General features: G+C 42.4%; 2 protein-coding genes across 2 annotated transcripts in view; one reads left to right on the top strand and one right to left on the bottom strand.

Annotated features, from left to right (window-relative positions):
- LOC129508961 (kinesin-like protein KIF28) overlaps positions 1 to 3,835 on the top strand; it is a 68,815-nt gene extending 64,980 nt beyond the window's left edge. The window contains exon 23 of the mRNA XM_055324282.1: positions 1,531 to 3,835. Coding sequence (XP_055180257.1) covers positions 1,531 to 1,731 — 201 coding nt within the window. The 3' untranslated portion in view covers positions 1,732 to 3,835. The remainder of the gene's footprint in view (positions 1 to 1,530) is intronic.
- Positions 3,836 to 3,970: 135 nt separating this feature from the next.
- Positions 3,971 to 18,718, bottom strand: part of SCCPDH (saccharopine dehydrogenase (putative)) — a 39,065-nt gene continuing 24,317 nt past the window's right edge. Inside the window, exons 6-12 of the mRNA XM_055324283.1 lie at positions 15,532 to 15,662; positions 14,736 to 14,853; positions 13,518 to 13,637; positions 13,357 to 13,413; positions 7,762 to 7,873; positions 5,907 to 5,988; positions 3,971 to 4,611 (exon numbers count right to left, since the gene is read on the bottom strand). Coding sequence (XP_055180258.1) covers positions 4,506 to 4,611; positions 5,907 to 5,988; positions 7,762 to 7,873; positions 13,357 to 13,413; positions 13,518 to 13,637; positions 14,736 to 14,853; positions 15,532 to 15,662 — 726 coding nt within the window. The 3' untranslated portion in view covers positions 3,971 to 4,505. The remainder of the gene's footprint in view (positions 4,612 to 5,906; positions 5,989 to 7,761; positions 7,874 to 13,356; positions 13,414 to 13,517; positions 13,638 to 14,735; positions 14,854 to 15,531; positions 15,663 to 18,718) is intronic.

The following is an 18,718-nucleotide window of genomic DNA, read 5'->3' as shown; positions in this document are numbered from 1 at the left end:
TGTCCTGTGGTTCAATGAGGAAGGGGCTGAAAAACTGCAGAAACCCATGCCTATATATGCAGTGGCTGCTGCTCTTAACAACACCCTCTTTAGTACCCCAAACTGGAAATGTCCCAGTGCACACCCACCCCCATACTGTTGTGCCCAAGATTGCGAATCCGAATCCGAGAAACCACTGAGGAGCTGACACCGATGCAAACACACGAGGGTTTATTTACAAGCTTGAGCTTGGGTCCAAGTATACCCGACACAGCGGAGCTGGGACTTGGACCCCGAGACTAAGAGGCGTAGCAACTTTATAGGGGCCAGTGGCCAATGGGATACACAGAAAGTTGCACAGTCATGTGGGTCCACACGCAGGTGGCCGATTGAATTACATCTTACCCTATAGTATCCATTTGAGCTGGCCTATTACTTTGGTCAATTTTGGCAGGCACAAGGCAGAGTTACATTGTTATGAGCCGATTTCCAATTAGGGTGTGCCCAGCGGCTTGACTAGGGTGGGACAGCGCCTTAAGCAATAAGCAGGTCATGTGGGGGTCATACAGGAGGTGGCGGGTGCAGCACAAAATGGAGTTAGTCCTGCTCTGCTTGTCCAGGGGTAGGGGATTTTTGTTAAATTTCCTGGGTCCCACAATACTGAGGAACACCAGAGTGCTGTGAAAACGAGCCCTAGCCACGTGCAACACGGTGAGTCTCAGCACAGACCGTGCTGACTTGCAAGTCACAGCAGATACCATCCAATGGGACTCCATAAATGGTCAGGAAACAGGCAGGAGACTGTCTAGGGCTGCATTCCAGGTAGCAAGGCAATGATTATCCCATGAGTCAGGCCTCCCCGCGGGGAGAGAGAGAGGGAGTGACCAGGAGGGGCTGGAGACGCAGAGCTCTTTCTGGAGCAGGTGTATTCACTCTAACACATTACCAAGTACTGGTTTGTGTGTTTATGTCACAACAAAAGAAAAACTGGTTAGGCGAAAGACTATAAACAAAGCTCAAAATAAGCCACAGCCTGTTTGTATTATTTATCATCAATACTACATCAAAGAGTAGTATTTAGAATATATAAGCAACGCTTTTAAGAGAAAGACATAGAAAACGAATTGGGAAAAAAATGACCAGGGTACCTGAGTGGCCATTTGGTTAGTGATGCAGATGCGCCAGGCCCCGCAGGGACAGGCTGGGTGCTGGCCGTCACCCTCGAAACTTGCTCCCCTGGGGTGGGGGACACAGCAGTCCCCCTGCCCTACCCATGGAGTATCCCCACCCAACCCAGTCCGTGCCAGACCTCAGAACTTCAACAGTCGGAGGAATGTAGGTCATCCCAAGCCAAAAAGCCCACATTTGCTCCCGTGTCTCCCTGACAGCAACCACCTGAGGCTGACGGTGCCAGAGGACTCACCGCCTCTGCTGGCAGCTCAGCATAACACACCAGCCCCAGGCACCATCCTGGGCACCCTGCTCACACCTGCACTTTTCACTCCACTGATGGGATGCGATGGGCGCTTTCTCCCTTTGCTTTATTTTCAGGAAGATGACAGGATGCTCCGACCGTTTGTATACCAACAGTCACAGAGGCTGAGGGATGTTGGGGAGCTGCTCGATCGCAGCTTGCAGAGACTGAGAAGCGATGTTGCTCGTATAGCAAAGGAGAAGAGAGCGTGCCTGCTGCATCCCCAGCAGCATCCACAGGCCGACGGGTTGCCCCAGGTTTGCGAGGAGCGCGCATAGCTCTGAGCTTGATGAACTTGGCCACCAGCCAAGCTGTGCGCACCACGCACCCAGCCCATTCCTCACATTGTTTCTGTTCTGCAATTTGGTTTAAAGTTATGTGAAAATGAATTCACATCTGGAGTGAAGGTGGGCCTGGCAGTGGGAGGCCAGCCCTCCGGGTGTTGAGACCTGTCTGTCTGGGGCTAAATCCCTCTAATCGGTCACTTCCCAGCTGCAGTTTGAGGCAAATGCCTTCCCCTTGCTTCCCCTTATTACAGGGACATGAGAATAGTACCAAGTGCAGATGGTGAGTGAATGTAAACCTTAGAACAGAGCCTGGCACACTGAAGCCACTGACAAGCATTGATATTCAACAGTTTGAAAGTTCAAATAAAGCTGTTTTGAAAAATTTGCTGTCAGACCTAGAGACAAATGTTATTTTACCCCTCATTTTGTATCCTTGTTCCAGACAAATTGGATCTTCTACCTCTACTTCCTCTGCTTTCCTAAGCTTATCTGGAAACCATGGGGAGCGGGGGAGCAGCGGCAGTGGGGCCTGTACGGTGCGGGCCACGTGGCAGAGGCGGAGGCTGCCAATGCAATCTGCTGGCAATTGGGCTTGGGTGATCCAGGTTCCAGGGAGAACGGACGGGTCTCCGCTGAGGGCAGACGGGCACTGGGTGCTCGGGGGAAAGGCTGTGGGGAGCCTGCCAGTGACGGCAGGGGCCCCACGAGCAATTCTGTGTGCTGGGCTCTAGACTACGTGCTAAACATAGTAGCTCATTCATGACAATTCTCTGAGTCTGGCACAATCATCTCCCCCATTTTGAGGCTTTAAACATTAAATCAACAAGGCCTGCCCAGGCATCTGTGAGCGAGCACTGGGCTGACTGAAGGTGCCATTCCTGATGGCAACAGCTGCTGCAGAACGGCACCAGGCAGAAGCATAAGAACCCAGGAAGGAGGAAAAAGAGGTAACAACCCCAGTCCTTGTTCCCTGGAGTATGAAGTTAGGGAGATCAAACAGGAGAAACCTGAAACTCTGCTGGCAGGACTGTCTAGCAATGGCTTCCAAAAGGAGTCTCCCTAGGAAGGCAGGAATCTGGGCTGGTCATTTCTGCATAATAACAGGACCCAAGGCTTCTCAGAGAGGCTTCAGTTCTATCTGCAGCTCAGGTTCAGGACTAGTGTACATGCAACTAAAGAATAACTGGAAAGCTTACAGCCTACAGGTGGAGCTCCACACGGTGATGGCAGCAGGAACCAGGGTCTGGAAAGCCTGTCAGTGAGGCAAAGCAGCTGTGAGGCCACAGGAAGATGGGAAGGGTTCTTCTACCTCCTGGGCTGAGCCTCAAAGTTCTTTAACCATCTGCAGAAATAACTGCAGAAGTAATATACTTTCTGCAAAAAAGCAGCTTGAGGAGCCCTGGGGGTTAAAAAGAAATCTGGATGAGACACACCTGTATCTCAAGCTGGAGGAAGGTCACACAGGTTCTATGTACATCAGTGTCCATGTCAGAGCCAGACACAACACACGCCACCAAGCTGGGAAGAACACAACCGGCAGCCTCACCCAGAGGCTCCCAGGGCACATCTGAACCACAGATTCCTCAGCTCCAACCTGCAGACCTCCCGCCCGCAAGCTGCGGGGGCCACTGGGGAGCCCCACTGTCGTGTCAGAATTCTGTCCCGGGGCTGGTCATGGCCTCTGTTGCTCCTGAACACCTTCCGGATTTTAGAGAGGATAAAAACTTTTCTACCAGCCCACCAATTAGGACCCAACCCAGGCCAGGGCAGAGGATAGAGCATACACTACAAATCTCCCTCTTCAAGTTAGACAGCCTCTGCTGATAGCCTCAGGCAGCACAGGAGGCTCCCTCCAGACAAATCATGTTCTTATCTGTGCCACGCTTCTCAATGCAGAATAGAAATTTCATAGAGGCAGTGGCTGTGTCCTCTTTATGTAGCAAATGGCACAGAACACTGTATGTGTTTATCATATGCTTATTACCAAAGGAAAAAGTCCTTTGCCTTATTTTAGGGCTTCAGGGGAAAACCTAATTAAAATACAAAAAATAAATTAAAGAAATTCACTTCTGGTCAGGCAATGAAATGAACAGAAACCTACCAGCTCTATCTTTGAAACCAATCACAGGTACAGAACCAGAGAAAACAAATGACAGGCCCAGTTATGAGCAGTACACAGGTCAGACCCCTACCTCAAATACCTAGGGCAGGTCCAAACACAAAGCCACTGTTCAACTGACAATCCTTTATTATTCAACTTAGGTAACAGTCAAAAAATCAGTGTAGATGGGTGAAAAACTAAGCTAAAATAAAAATTAAAAATGTAGTTTCATTTGGCAAAGGCCCAAACAGTATGTAGAGAAATTCATCTGAAGGTGAGATCCCGTTCAACATCTAGCCAAGGGGAGCAGCAGTCCCTGCCTCCATGAACACCAGCCTGTGGGCCTCGTCTGCAGCCTGTCGGCAGCATGGAGAGAGGCACCCACACCACCTCTGGTCTGTCAGTTCACTTAGAGGAACTGAGCATGAATTCTCCAATGAAAAAGTCAGTATTAGTTCTCTCACAGCAGTAAAATCACAAAGCCAGCTAAGATTTGAAATTTAGGGTAAGTGAGCACAATTTCCTGCTTTTAATGTGTATATATTTTAGATTTGACAATCTTTTTTACATACAGTCAGACAGGATATAGAAGAATTTAAAATTTTACATTAAAAAAAAGCCATTAATTCATGCATTCTATGCCTTCAGTTAATTCTTCAAATGTTTAGACTTCAGAGCTGCTAATGACACTAAATTCAATGCCACGTTGGTTGAGTCTGTCAATCAACTTTGTTCTGCAGAAGGCTGCTCCAGGTGTGAAGACCCCGCCCCTGTAAGACAAGAACAAGATAAAAACAGTGCACAAAGCCATCTCTGGCCCTCTTCTGTTGTAGTGTCATTAGCTGGAGGCCTAGCACTCATGAAACCATCAGCACTCATGAAAACCTTCACTCCACCATAAACTAGTTTGGGTTCCATTCTTAAACTCAGCCAAATGAGCAAGGCGCCATAACTCAGGAAGAAACTAGCAGCCCAGCAAACTATCTCGATGGGTTCCACTTCTAGTGAGACTGCCCCCATGATACTGCTGTGTGTTTGAGGGGACACAAGGGTCATCGATGCTGCTATTGATAAAGTCAGTGCTTGGACTTGAGAGGATAAAAAAGGACCTGGGTGAAATCATCTTTGGCAACAGATTATTATAAGAGCATAAAGAAGACTTAAACTGGATGAAAAAGAAGTTTCTTTAAACAGAATGACTAAAAAAAAAATTTAAAAATAAAAAATTAAAAAATAAACAGAATGACATTTTATAAAATGCTAATAAATGCTTTCAAATGGTACAGTTGACTCTTGAACAACATGGGATTGAACTGTGTGGGTCCACTTACATGTGATTTTTTACCATACAGCACTATAAATGTATTTTCTCTCACGATTTTAACATTTTCTTCTTCCTAGTTTACTTTGTTACAAAATTATAGTATATAATATATATGTCAACAACATATGTGGGTTTTTGACTATGTAGGGGGTCAACTGTAGAATTATTTGAAAAACTTTAATTAGGATTCACTTGATACCATTTTTATGTTTATTAACTTCATACTGTTCTAGATCCTATCTATATTTATTTGTTCCTAAGCCTGCAGGTCCAAGACTCATTTGTAAAGTTGGCCTACTTTTACAGTAGCGGCTACATGCTCCAGTAACAGAGTCTACTTGATAAACATCTAGCCAAGACGCCATGAATCAATGCACACTTGCCCTCTGGGCTCCCCACTGCCAGCAGGACATCATCAGGACTGACCAGAGGCTCTTGATAATACCGTTTGACAACACGGACCTTTTCTGAGCAGCTGACTTCAGCCCTGAGCTATTTTTATGAGGAACTAAAGTCAACCTACCTAAATCTCAAAACTCTGTGTCTCCTCTTGTTTATCTCTGTGCTGTCCTCGGAGGCCAGTAAGAAACTGTCCTTCTTACAAGTTTAATTTACCTGTATCTTTGGATCAAAGGTACTGTAAATGCTTATGTGTAGACCCAATGCCTGAAAACTGAATCAAAATAAGCTAAAGTATGACGTAGATAAAAACAAGGAAAACCACAAGGAAAGTAGACTCACGTGTTAGGAAGATCAGAGGTATCGTTTAGAAGTGTCATGGCTGCCTGGACCATGACTATGGGGGTAGCCACATAGCCAGCCTCTGCAGAACACAGTTGATCAAAGAAAACTCTTAATGAAGTAGGCATTCAACAACACTCAAAAATCAAATGTAGATTTTATCTCTAACTCTAGGTATCAGAATTGTCTCAATAAATACTCTGTCCACCTAAAACTAATAATTAACTAGTACTTTACTAAGTTAGGATGTGTTAGTAAGTGCTTTAATTTTATTATCCTCACTTAATTTTCCTAACAATTACATGAAGTTAGTCCTATTTTTATCCCCACTTTCCAGATGAGGACAATTGAGGCACAGGCTGGAAGCCAGGCACACACGGGGAGCTGCACTGCCTCTGACAACGTCCAAAGCCAATGATCCTCACTTGTTTCTCCAGTAACACACCAGGCTCCACTTAAAAAAAAAAAGGTTCCATTTCTTTAAAAGAACTGAGTAACTATAAACGAAGTCTAGGGATCCCTGGGTGGCTCAGTGGTTTGGCGCCTGCCTTTGGCCCAGGGCACGATCCTGGAGACTCAGGATCGAATCCCACATCGGGCTCCCAGTGCATGGAGCCTCCTTCTCCCTCTGCCTGTGTCTCTGCCTCTCTCTCTCTCTCTCTGTGACTATCATATATAAATAAAAATTAAAAAAAAAAAAAAAACGAAGTCTAACTTTAAGAAGAAGTAGCTTTAAAAGAAGTCTATAAACAAGTGGAACTTTAGCGTTTACAATTCTGCCAAATAATACAAATACAGTGAAATTATCTTAAAAAGCCTGGCAGGGAGTTCGAAAAGAAGGGAAGGCACAAAGATACCTCTGCCATCTGGCTTGACTAAAACTGCAAAGCAGACACCCTCTCATCTCTCAGAGGTGATGGTTACTAAACTGATAATTATACTAGAATTCACAAGTAGGGCTGTCTCTGTAGGATTCTATCAAATGTATGCCAAAAGTTCTTGAACTTTTTTTGGGTGACAGATCCTTTCAACCACCCATCAAAAGCTTTACCCTCCTCAAAAAAATGCGCATGGGCACACACATTTTACAAACAATGTTAGGGTGTTTACAGACTACAAAGAAACCTTGGCCCACAGCTTTATAACTACACTGCTTTAAAATGACTATTAAGGGACACCCAGGTGGTTCAGTCAGTGAAGTGTCTGCCTTCAGCTTGGGTCATGATCCTGGGGTCCTGGGATCGAGCCCCACATTGGGCTCCCTGCACAGCGGAGCGTCTGTTTCTCCCTTTCCCTGTGCTCTCTCCCCTCCCCACTGCTTATGCTCTCTCTCTCTCAAATAAATAAAATATTTTTTTAAATTTTTTTTTATTTATTTATGATAGTCACACACAGAGAGAGAGAGAGGCAGAGACACAGGCAGAAGGAGAAACAGGCTCCATGCACTGGGAGCCCGACGTGGGATTCGATCCCGGGTCTCCAGGATCGCGCCCTGGGCCAAAGGCAGGAGCTAAACCACTGCGCCACCCAGGGATCCCCTCAAATAAATAAAATCTTAAAAAAAAAAAGTGATCCATGAGTATGAGAATAAATAGCAATCAGCCTTTTCTTACTCATGTTAAAATATGCCACAGAATTATGAAATCATACTAAAAAAACCCAGGAGGGTTATGCTAATAAAATTAAATTATAACAATTTCAATCCTTCCCTTAACAGAATAATTTATATTATTAAATAATTTGTGCAAATTTATTTCTAAAATTATTAAGCTTTAAGGAAAAAACATCGTAATACTGCTTTATACCTTAAGACAATGTAAAACTCCCCAGGATTCTTAAGTCATATGTGAAATACCTGGTCCTTTCACCTGAGTACAAATTCTCATATTTGGTTTGTTCTTCTCCGGACCAAAGCCTTGACTGTATCCTTGACCAAAGAATGTCATTGTAAACGAGGTGGCATCCATCTGAGAAAAAAGCAGGCAAAGGCTTTACTTAATAAATATGTCATTTCCTCCCTGAACACAGTAAAACCTACTATGCTACCTCAATAGGACACATTTTCAATAGATGAAAACATCAACATTCTGCCAGAATGCTCTATCATCCTTTAAGCACGAGGCAAAAATCAATTATTTGAAGAAGCAAGTTTTGATGAAGGGGAGGAAGGTGGTGAGGAAGAGGGTTGTGGTGCAGACAGTTCTTAGCCTGGGGACTACGTGAGGACAGCACCACAAGAACAAAGTTTCAGAGGAAAAGCAGGAGGTAGTTTTTGTTTTAGTTTGGTGGCAGTAGTCAAATGTGGTAATCTGGTTTCAGATATCTCTTTGAGGAGACCAGACAAAAACAGCCAACAAGCAATGGAAATATAGACAATACAGAATTGTTCCACTTGGAGATGTAAAAACGGGACTCAAAAAATTAAATTCTAGAAGTCATCTTTCACAATCATTAAATTTAGAAATAAGGTAATGGGGATCCCTGGGTGGCGCAGCGGTTTGGCGCCTGCCTTTGGCCCAGGGCGCAACCTTGGAGACCCGGGATCGAGTCCCACGTCGGGCTCCCGGTGCATGGAGCCTGCTTCTCCCTCTGCCTATGTCTCTGCCTCTCTCTCTCTCTATCATAAATAAATAAAAAAATTAAAAAAAAAGAAATAAAGTAATGAAGAATTCAGTTGTGGTCAACAAATTTTTATTACTGAGATATCATTAAAATATGGCTCCTATCTTTTCTGGAGCTGACAGTTCAGTAGGGGATACATGTGTGTATATATACATATAGATGTAATAACAACATGTGACATGAATTAAAAGATGCAAGACTTGTTCAAAGGAGGGTATTATTAAATCTGTTGGGGAGGACAGGGCGGGGTTTGAAGTGTGTACACACAGACACTCTAACAGAAGTGTACTACACAGGACAGTGGGGTGGGCACCAGAAAGGAGAAACCACCATTTAAAGGCAAGAAGGTATGCAGCATCATGGTGGAACAGGGTGGCGCTCATCTGTTAAAGGTACAGACAAGGTCTGACACAGGCCAGCACTTGTCTCTTTCCCTCCCTGAGCACAATCTTCTCAGGATGGGCATATATGTTCAGCTTCAGAACAATTTTCTTTTTTTTTTTTTTTTTTTTTTTTAAATTTTTATTTATTTATGATAGTCACACAGAGAGAGAGGGAGAGAGAGGCAGAGACACAGGCAGAGGGAGAAGCAGGCTCCATGCACCGGGAGCCCGACGTGGGACTCGATCCCGGGTCTCCAGGATCGCGCCCTGGGCCAAAGGCAGGCGCCAAACCGCTGCGCCACCCAGGGATCCCAATTTTCAATAGTCTCCAGGCTGTTACTACCAATTAATCAGAGTTGGCATGAAAAATGAAACCTATCTGCCATCCAGGACTAGATGATCAAGGACCTTACTTCTCCAGAGATGAACTGAATCAAAATCACCCAAACCTGACTTGGAACCCATCTACCTCTACACTAGAGACCACAACCTTGGCAGCGCATTAACATAATTGGCTTTTTTAAAAAGCCCAATGTTCAGGCCACATTCCCAACCAATCACACTCAAATCTCTGTCATTGGTTTTGGGCTCTTTGTTAAAGTTGAGAACCACTGTTCTATACTTCCAGGCACTATTCCACACCTACTGCATCAGAAGATCCAGACGCAGGGTCAGGACATGTATTTGGGAAAGCTCCCGGGGGCATTCTACTACATACAATCCCAGGTAAGAATCATTGCCATGCAGTGGTCAGGGGAGTAGGTCAGATCTTTGATCTTAGCAGTGAGAAGACTGATAAGGGATTCATATCCCATATCCATATATGGATAACTCCTAAAACTCAACAATAAAAACACAAACAACCAATTCAAAAATGGGCAAAGAATTTGAATGGACATTCTCTAAAGAAGACCTACAAATGGCCAATAAGCACATGAAAAGATGCTCAACACCAACCACTAATGATGGGGAAGTACAGATCAAAACCACGATAGATACCACCTCTCACCTGTGAGAATAACTACAGGCGGCACTGGGCTGGCTCAGCTGATGAAGTGTGTGACTCTTGATCTCGGGGCTGTGGGTTTGACCCCACCCTAGGTATAGGGATTACTAAAAATAAACTTTAAAATAAACCCAGGAAACAAGAGTTGGCAAGGATGTGAAACAATGGGCACACTCGTGCACTGCTGATGGGAATGTAACATGGTGTGGAGCCCTGGAGAGGATGTGGAGAAAGGGGACCCTCCTGCACTGTTGATGGGATTGTGAACTGGTGCAGCCACTCTGGAAAACTGTGTGGAGGTTCCTCAAAGAGTTAAAAATAGACCTGCCCTACGACCCAGCAATTGCACTGCTGGGGATTTGCCCCAAAGATACAGATGCACTGAAACGCCAGGACACCTGCACCCCGATGTTCATAGCAGCAATGTCCACAATAGCTAAACTGTGGAAGGAGCCTTGGTGTCCATCGAAAGATGAATGGATAAAGAAGATGTGGTCTATGTATACAATGGAATATTACTCAGCCATTAGGAACGACAAATACCCACCATTTGCTTCGACGTGGATGGAACTGGAGGGTATTATGCTGAGTGAAATGAGTCAATCGGAGAAGGACAAACATTATATGTTCTCATTCATTTGGGGAATATAAAAAATAGTGACAGGGAATAAAGAGGAAAGGAGAAAAAATGAGTGGGAAATATCAGAAAGGGAGACAGAACATGAGACTCCTAAGTCTGGGAAACAAACTAGGGGTGGTGGAAGGGGAGGTGGGCAGGGAGTGGGGGTTACTGGGTGACAGGCACTGAGGAGGGCACTTGATGGGATGAGCACTAGGTGTTATTCTATATGTTGGCAAATTGAACTCCAATAAAAAATAAATTTACAAAAAAAAAAAAAAAAGAATTACCACAGGATCCGGCAATTGCATGTCAGGATATTTACCCCAATGAACTGAAAGGAGGATCCTAAAGATATATTTGCACACCCATGTTCAAAGCAGCATTATTCAAAATATTCAAATGGTGGAAGTAACCCAAGGGTCCATGGATGGATAAATGGAAATGGGGTACATATATATGGTATGTGTGTTTGTGTCTATAGGAGGGATGTCTATGTGTGTGTGTGTGGGTCTGTGTCTGTGTGTTTGAGGGGTGTCTGTGTGTGTGTGGCGTGTGTATGTAAGTGTGTGAAAATGAACTACTATTCAGCCTTAAAAAGGAATGAAGTCTGGCACCTGCTACCATGAGGATGGACCTTGAGGACATCATTCTCAGTGAAATAAGCCAGTCACAGAAGGACAAATACTGTGTGACCACTTGTATGAGGCACCCAGAGTGGTCATATTCAAAGAGAGATTAGAACACTGGTTGCCAAGAGCAGGGGGAAGAGAGGAAAGGCAAGTTATTGTTTAGTGGGGACAAGGTTTCAGTTCTGGGAGAGGAAAAAGTTCTGGAATGGACAGTGGGGATGGTTGCACAATAATACAAATGTGCTGCATAACAACTTGGATTTGCATAATATGAGTATTTTGAATATGGTATTGATACCACTGCACTTAAAAATGGTTAAGATGGTAAATTTTATGTTCTGTGTACTTTACCACAACTGTGGATGAGGGGGAAAAGAAAACAAGAGAGAGGGTAGCCCGGGTGGCTCAGTGGGGTAGCCCAGGTAGCTCAGTGGTTTAGTGCTGCCTTCAGTCCAGGGTGTGATCCTGGGGACCCGGGATTGAGCCCTGAGTCGGGCTCCCTGCATGGAGCCTGCTTCTCCCTCTGCCTGTGTCTCTGCCTCTCTCTGTCTGTCTCTGTCTCTATGAATAAATAAAAAACAAAAACAAAAACAAAAAAAAAACAAGAGAGAGCTAAGAGCTAAGAGCCTCAGCTAAGGTGGGTATGATGAGTTTGAAGAAAAATCTAGAATTATGCCTATGTTTGTGATGGTGCAAATGACTGTGCCTCCAACAGAGATGGGAAGTAAAAGAAGAGGAGTGTTTGGGGGAAAGAAGTTCAGCTCTTGACACGTTCAATTCAAGTACCCGAGACACATCCAAGTGATCTACAGATCTAAGCAGGTTTGCTGAGAACACAGCTCAGATGACTCAGGGACAGTGAGTGGGCTGAGGATGGATTCTGGGGGGAGGTCAACACATAAGGAGTAGTCCCCTCAGAAGTGAGGGTACAGCAGAGGAGGAGAGGAACAGAGTGGACCCTTGGAAGAGCGATGTTCTCAGAAGCCAAGGGAAGTGAGTATTTCAAGAAAGACAACAATATCAGAGATCACAGCACTCAAAACACTCAGCAGTATGAAGACCAATGTCGACTCTAGCAAGGGGACAGTAGAGGGTAAGGGAAGGCCAAGGACTCCTTTCTGGGTTGGCATGAGCATAGGATGAGGAGAGGCTGTGAAAGATCAACTGAGGAAGTCAGCAGTGAAGACTCAGGCTGGAGTGATTCTCAGGGCTGCCACATTCTAGCTGTAGGAACTTGGCAGGAACACCCGCTCTGATTATGTCCTCGACTATACAAAGCGGCTATTACCTCTACCTACGTGGTCATGGTGTAAAGCACTTGGCTCTGTGCCTGCCACACAAGAAGTGCTTGATTTTTTTTTTTTTTTGAAGTGCTTGATTTTTAAAGAGCCCGGGGGTGGATTTGTCTCATACAGAATCCTTTCCTGAGAGGAACAGAGAAGGTAAAGATGAGAGCAGTGGTGTGAGTCTGAGAGCAGGAAGCCGAGGGGCACACGACCCACGCTCTCAACTCCATCAGTGAAGCAGGAGTTGAAACTGCAGACACAGGGGGTCTGGGGCAAGGGGGAATGCTGAGAAAACCCCAGGACAGGAGATGAACAGATGGCTAATTATAAGCGATAGGATCAGCCAATGGTGTTACTGTTCCAGCGGGAGGGGGAAGAAGCATTGTCCTCATGCCCATCCGTCCTTTCAGTGAGGGCACCTCCCCAGTGGTGCCTGGTGCCAGCAGACCGGGCTCCTGACCGGGGTCTGCCTTGGGGTCCGTGAACCATGACAGGAATGAGCCTGGCGTGCACAGAAGAGGAAGGAGAAGGGAAATACTGGGAAGGAGGAGGTGTGGAGGAGAAAAATGAAGACTAAACATTTCTGAGGCCTCTAGGAAGAGAGTAAGACTCTAGAGCCAGATGACTGGGATCCCACCCTGGCTTGGTCATGGCCTCGTTCGCTGTAGGACCCTGGGCAAGTTTCCTAGCTTTTGTGCCTCAGGCTTCTCATCTGTAAAGTGGAGAGAATACCCACTCTAAGGGTGTTTTAAGAGACTAAGCCACCTAATTTATGTGACGAACATAAAAGCATACTGAAACACAGTAAGTGCTCAAGTCTTACCTGTTATAGTAAACGCACTGAGGAAAAATTAAAAAATAAAGAAAATTATTAAAGAGTTGTATACAAAAGGAAGGGTTACCTGTTTTTGTGTTGGACCTTGTTTTGAAAAATAACCAAAGGAGAAGAGCCATGGAAACTAAAGGAGAAAACAAAACAAAACAAAACCCTCAGTGATATTTTTTTTTTTAAAACTCATGGAAAATATTTCTAAAGACCTAATTTCATAAAAGTATCACTTACTTTTATGAGAAGCTGTCTGCCAATGCCACACTTCACAAAGAATAAAAAGAAAAGTCCTGCAAACATCAGCTTAATAACGGAGGTGATGCCTCCCATAGTCACATAAGCGGCATACTGAACCTGGATAATGATGCGAGGTCAGAAGGTTACTCCCTACTTTTGTAGACTGAGGAAATCAATAATGTTAGCTATTTATAACTTACTCCATAGTCATCAACACTGAGCAAAAGCAGTTTCCACTTTATGAACATGTTATGCTTTAAAAGCTTATTTAGAAACCAGACACTGGAAGCATATTGTTTATAGTAGAAATTGTTGCAAATGGTAATTAGCTTCCTCTACCTGAACACAAAAGTCCCCATGATCCATACATAAAAAGACCACATGAACATATCTAAATTTAGTGATTACCTACTATAAAATACAGATTCTACTTACAACTTCTTCTTTGAGAAAATAATCTTTTAAATTGAGAAAATCTTTTAAATGGAGAATATAATTTTTAAATAAAGGATTTAAAGAATCTTTTAAATAGAGAAAATAATTTTCTTTGAGAAAATAATCTTTTAAATTGAGATATGGTTTCCTCTTCAAGTCTCAGAAATGGGGGCAATCACTTCCGTCACCAAAAGGAATGTCACTCCAAAGGTTGGAGGTTGAAAGACATAAGAATTCAGACATCTCCACAAGCAACAGAGTATACTTGAAGCTAAAACCCTCAAGTGGGTTGCTGGGTGTTCATGACACCAGCATTTCCTGGACGAAATTTGCTGCTGTTGTTTCATTAACAAGGTACGCAGCTGGCCAGACTTGAATTATGGGGGAGGCTATATCTGCCCCCATAAAATGCAAAATGCTTTATACACTACTGATTCTCACACTTCCAGAAACCAAAACCTGCATTAATTTAGCCTTCTTTTTTTTTTTGCTTTGTAAACATAAAAATCCTAAACAGGTAGGAGGAGCAATAATGAATAGAATACTCTTCATTAAAAATTAAATCGTGGGATGCCTGGGTGGCTTAGTAGTTGAGGGTCTGTCTTCAGCTCAGGTTGTGATTCCAGGGTTCTGGGATTAAGTTTTGCACTGGGCTCCCCGTAGGGAGAGCCTGGTTCTCCCTCTGCCTATGTCTCTGCCTCTCTCATGAATAAATAAATAAAATGTTTAAAAAAAAAAACCCCAAAAATTAAAAATTTAAATTAAATTGTATGCACTTACAGGCGATTGCTCCAAATTCTCATGCAAGTAACGCTGAGTCCGCCTCACAACAGAGACATCCGCTCCCAAGAAAGGAATAGAATAGCTATTCAGTTCTCTGCAGTAAGAAATTGGCCACCTGTAAGACAGACCCATGAAGAGTATGCTGCATTTTCTCTACTCACAGTTAACTTGGCAAATTTCTGAATAAAAAATGGAGCTTTTCTCAGGGCAGTAATGACAACAAAGATGGCAGGTCTGCTCTTCACTTGATCTTAGCCAAAAGGCCAAGAAGCGATGGCAGGTCTACTCTTAATTAAAGTTTCTCTCAGTATCTATCCTGTGTTCTCTACACCTGCACCAAACCAGTGACGAGTGGACAGAGCAGTATTCTTTATACCAAGGGCACAGGACAAATATATTTTACCCCATCAATCTCTTTAGACGGTACTGATAAAAAGAATGTTCAACAGCCAAACCCTAGTATGAGTTTAGAGTTCTCACATAAAAAATTTTCACAGTCACATTTTAAAATGGCAGTTTTACTGCATAAAATTTAACTGATATTTGATTTTGAAAATGATAGTGAAAAAAGGCACAAAAATCCATTTTCTTCCAGAATACAAATATATTATTACATATGAAGTACTTAAGCTTAGGATAATACATTAATTATATTTTATTTAGCTAGGAAGATAATCCTGAACTCACTACAACAGTCTCAGGCTTTTCTAAGTGGCATACTTTATTAATAACCACACCAACAGCAATATACTTAGACTCGATATACTAAAGAAGAGATTTTGAGTTAATATACCTTCTTTTCAATTTTGGACCAACAATTGGGACAGGTTTCAGATTTGACTCGTTTCGCAGTTTTTTCAAATTACTCTGATCTCCAAAACCATAAACTGCAGACTTCCAGGTACCGTCATGAATGCACAACCCCTAATAAAAATTCAAAAGGTAAAAAAACACGACTTACGGGATAATTACTGAAATATAAAACCAAGGAATTTATAATGGTTACAGAGAACATTTTTCCTCTATTTGAGGAAGCCATAATCTCTTATTTAACAGTCTTGAGAGGAATTTTCAGGCAGGACTAACACACACTAGCTTGATCACATTTGATATTTACATCCACGTATACTCTTTCTTCTTCCTTCCCACCATCACTTATGCTCCTTTCAGTATGGAACTGAGTTGCACCTCTGCATTTTCACTCAACTGACCATACTCCTTCAAAATTAACCTAATTCCTATCCCTGTGATGATTCTCCCAAATTTCAAGATGTGTTCATGAGCATATTTACGCACACATACATAATGTACAAACCTATTCCAGCCCTGTCGTCCTTGGTGCCCCACCAACCCCAACACCCCTTACTATAACCCCAAGCTATATAAATATCTTCCACATAAGTCTTGTTAAAATACTTTTTTTTCATTTTAAGGCTTATTAATATGATTTATATTTTAATTTCTTTCACTTCAATTTCTTTCTGAAACTGTAGCCAGAATAGAAAGAATCCTTGCTTATCTTACCCAGACTCATTCATTCACTTATTTCCCACCTTTCAGTGCTTCCCATTTTTCTAACATAATTACCCTTCCACCACCCTCACCTCCAATGCCCATTAGAAGCAAGGGACAGAAAGGAAAGTACAGGCAAGGATCTAACCTGGGGACTCATTAGTGCCCAGGCTTCTTTACCTAACTTCTACGTGGGCCTTTTAATTCTCTGTTATATAAATATTTTATGCTTCATTTATAATTTTAAGTCCTGCCTTACATGTAGTTTAACTTGTTTGAATGAACAGTTATTAGAAATATTAAAAACCAAGTTGGTCACAAGATTTTGAAGGAGTATCATCAGTAAAGCTCATGTGAAGATACTGTTGCTTGTTAATAAGCAGGATAAGAGAAACAATAAAAGCATCAGAAGATTCAGGTGTTTATATCAGAACTTTGATGACAATGGAAGGCAGAGAGACACCAAACTTAGCTTCCATTTTGATAAAGATTAGTATCTTCTGTTGTGTTAAAACAAACAGGGTTGGAAGTCTGAGATGTTCTATGTGAAACTACTCTAAATCTGGGTTTAGTCAATGTGATTTGCAAATACAGAGATTCCCAGGGGCACCTCACTGGCTCAGTTGGTGGAGCATGTGACCTTTGTAGAGATTACTTAAAAACAAAATCTTTAAATAAAAATTAAAAAATAAAAGACTTGCAAATACCAGAAGAAAACAGCTTGTTGAAAACCTAAGAATATCCTCTTATACAAATAAGCCATCAAAAAGGACAAATTACATTCCAGTTTTAAAAACTGTTTATCTTGGCAGTCCAGGTGGCTCAGCAATTTAGCGCCGCCTTCGGCCCAGAGCCTGATCCTGGAGACCCGGGATCGAGTCCCATGTCAGGTTCCCTGCATGGAGCCTGCTTCTCCCTCTGCCTGTGTCTCTGCCTCTCTCTCTGTGTGTGTCTCTCATGAATAAATAAATAAAATCTTAAAAAAAAACTGTTAATCTTACTGAAAAACAAAGTACACAAAACATAAATATACAATTAAATGAAATTATGAAACAAACAACTCTGTAGCTCAGAAGGTCCTCCTGTCCCACTTTCATAGTAATAAAGACAAATACTTGCTTTTCCTTAGTTTTACCACCTAAGTATTTATTTCTAAACAGTACAGTGAATTTTGCCTGTTTGTAAACTTTACAGAAATGGAAGCACACAGCCTATATTTCTTTGAGTTTGGCCTTTTATGCCCAAAACTGTGATGTTAAAATTCATCATGTGTTAGAAGTAACTCCTACTCTGGAAATAAAAATTACATGGAAACAAATGAAAATGAAAATATGACAGTCCAAAACCTCTGGGATACAGCAAAAGCAGTTCTAAAAAGGGTGTTTATAGCCGCACAGGCCTACCTCAAGAAGAATGAAAAATCTCAAATACACAGCCTAATCTTACTCCTAAAGGAGCTAGAAAAAAGAACAAACAAAACTCAAAACTAGCAGAAGGAAGGAAATAAAAATTAGAGAAGAAATATATGATACAGAAAACTAAAAAGCAATAGAAGCAATTGAAACCAGGAGATGGTTCTTTGAAAAGATCAACAAAATTGATAAATCTCTAACCAGAATCAGAGAGAGAGAGAGAGAAAGAGTGAGAGTTTAAAATCACAAAGAGGAGAAATAATAACCAACACTACAGAAATACAATTTTTAGAGAATATGATGAAAAACTATACGCTAACAAATTGGACAACCTAGATGAAATGGATAAATTCCTAGAAACATATGACCTAACAAAACTGAGGCAGGAAGAAACAGAAGATTTGAACAGACTGATTACCAGCAATGAAATTGATCAGTTCTAAAAAAAACTCCCAATAAACAAAGTCCAGGACCAGACAGCTTCACAGGTGAATTCTACCAAACACCTATTCTTCTCAAACTATTTCAAAAAGTGGAAAAGGAAGGAAAACTTCCAAACTCATTCTATGAGGCCAGCATTACCCTGATACCAAAGCCAGATACAGAAACTACTCCCCAAAAAAGTACAGGCCAATATCTCTGATAAACATAGCTACAAAAATCCCCAATAAAATACTAGCTAACTGAATCCAATAATACATTAAAAAAGTCATTCACTACAATCAAGTGGGATTTATTCCCAGAATGCAAGGATGGTTCAGTATTCCACACATCAACCATGATACATCACATCAATGAGAGAAAGGATAAAAAACCACATGATCATTTCAACAGATGCAGAAAAAGCACAATAAAGTACAACATCCATTACAAAGTACATTTAGAGTGAACATACCTCAGCATAATAAAGACCATCTAATGAAAAACCCACAGCTAACACCATCTGTAATGGGGAAAAGTTGAGTTTTTTTCCCTAAGATCTGGAATAAGGCAAGAATGTCCATTCTCACCACTTTTATTCAACATAGTATTAGAAGTCCTAGCCACAGCAATCAG

The sequence above is a fragment of the Nyctereutes procyonoides genome, unplaced genomic scaffold (genome assembly GCF_905146905.1).
Source record: "Nyctereutes procyonoides isolate TBG_1078 unplaced genomic scaffold, NYPRO_anot_genome, whole genome shotgun sequence".
NCBI lineage: Eukaryota > Metazoa > Chordata > Mammalia > Carnivora > Canidae > Nyctereutes > Nyctereutes procyonoides.
This window is presented reverse-complemented; position numbering and strand designations above follow the sequence as displayed.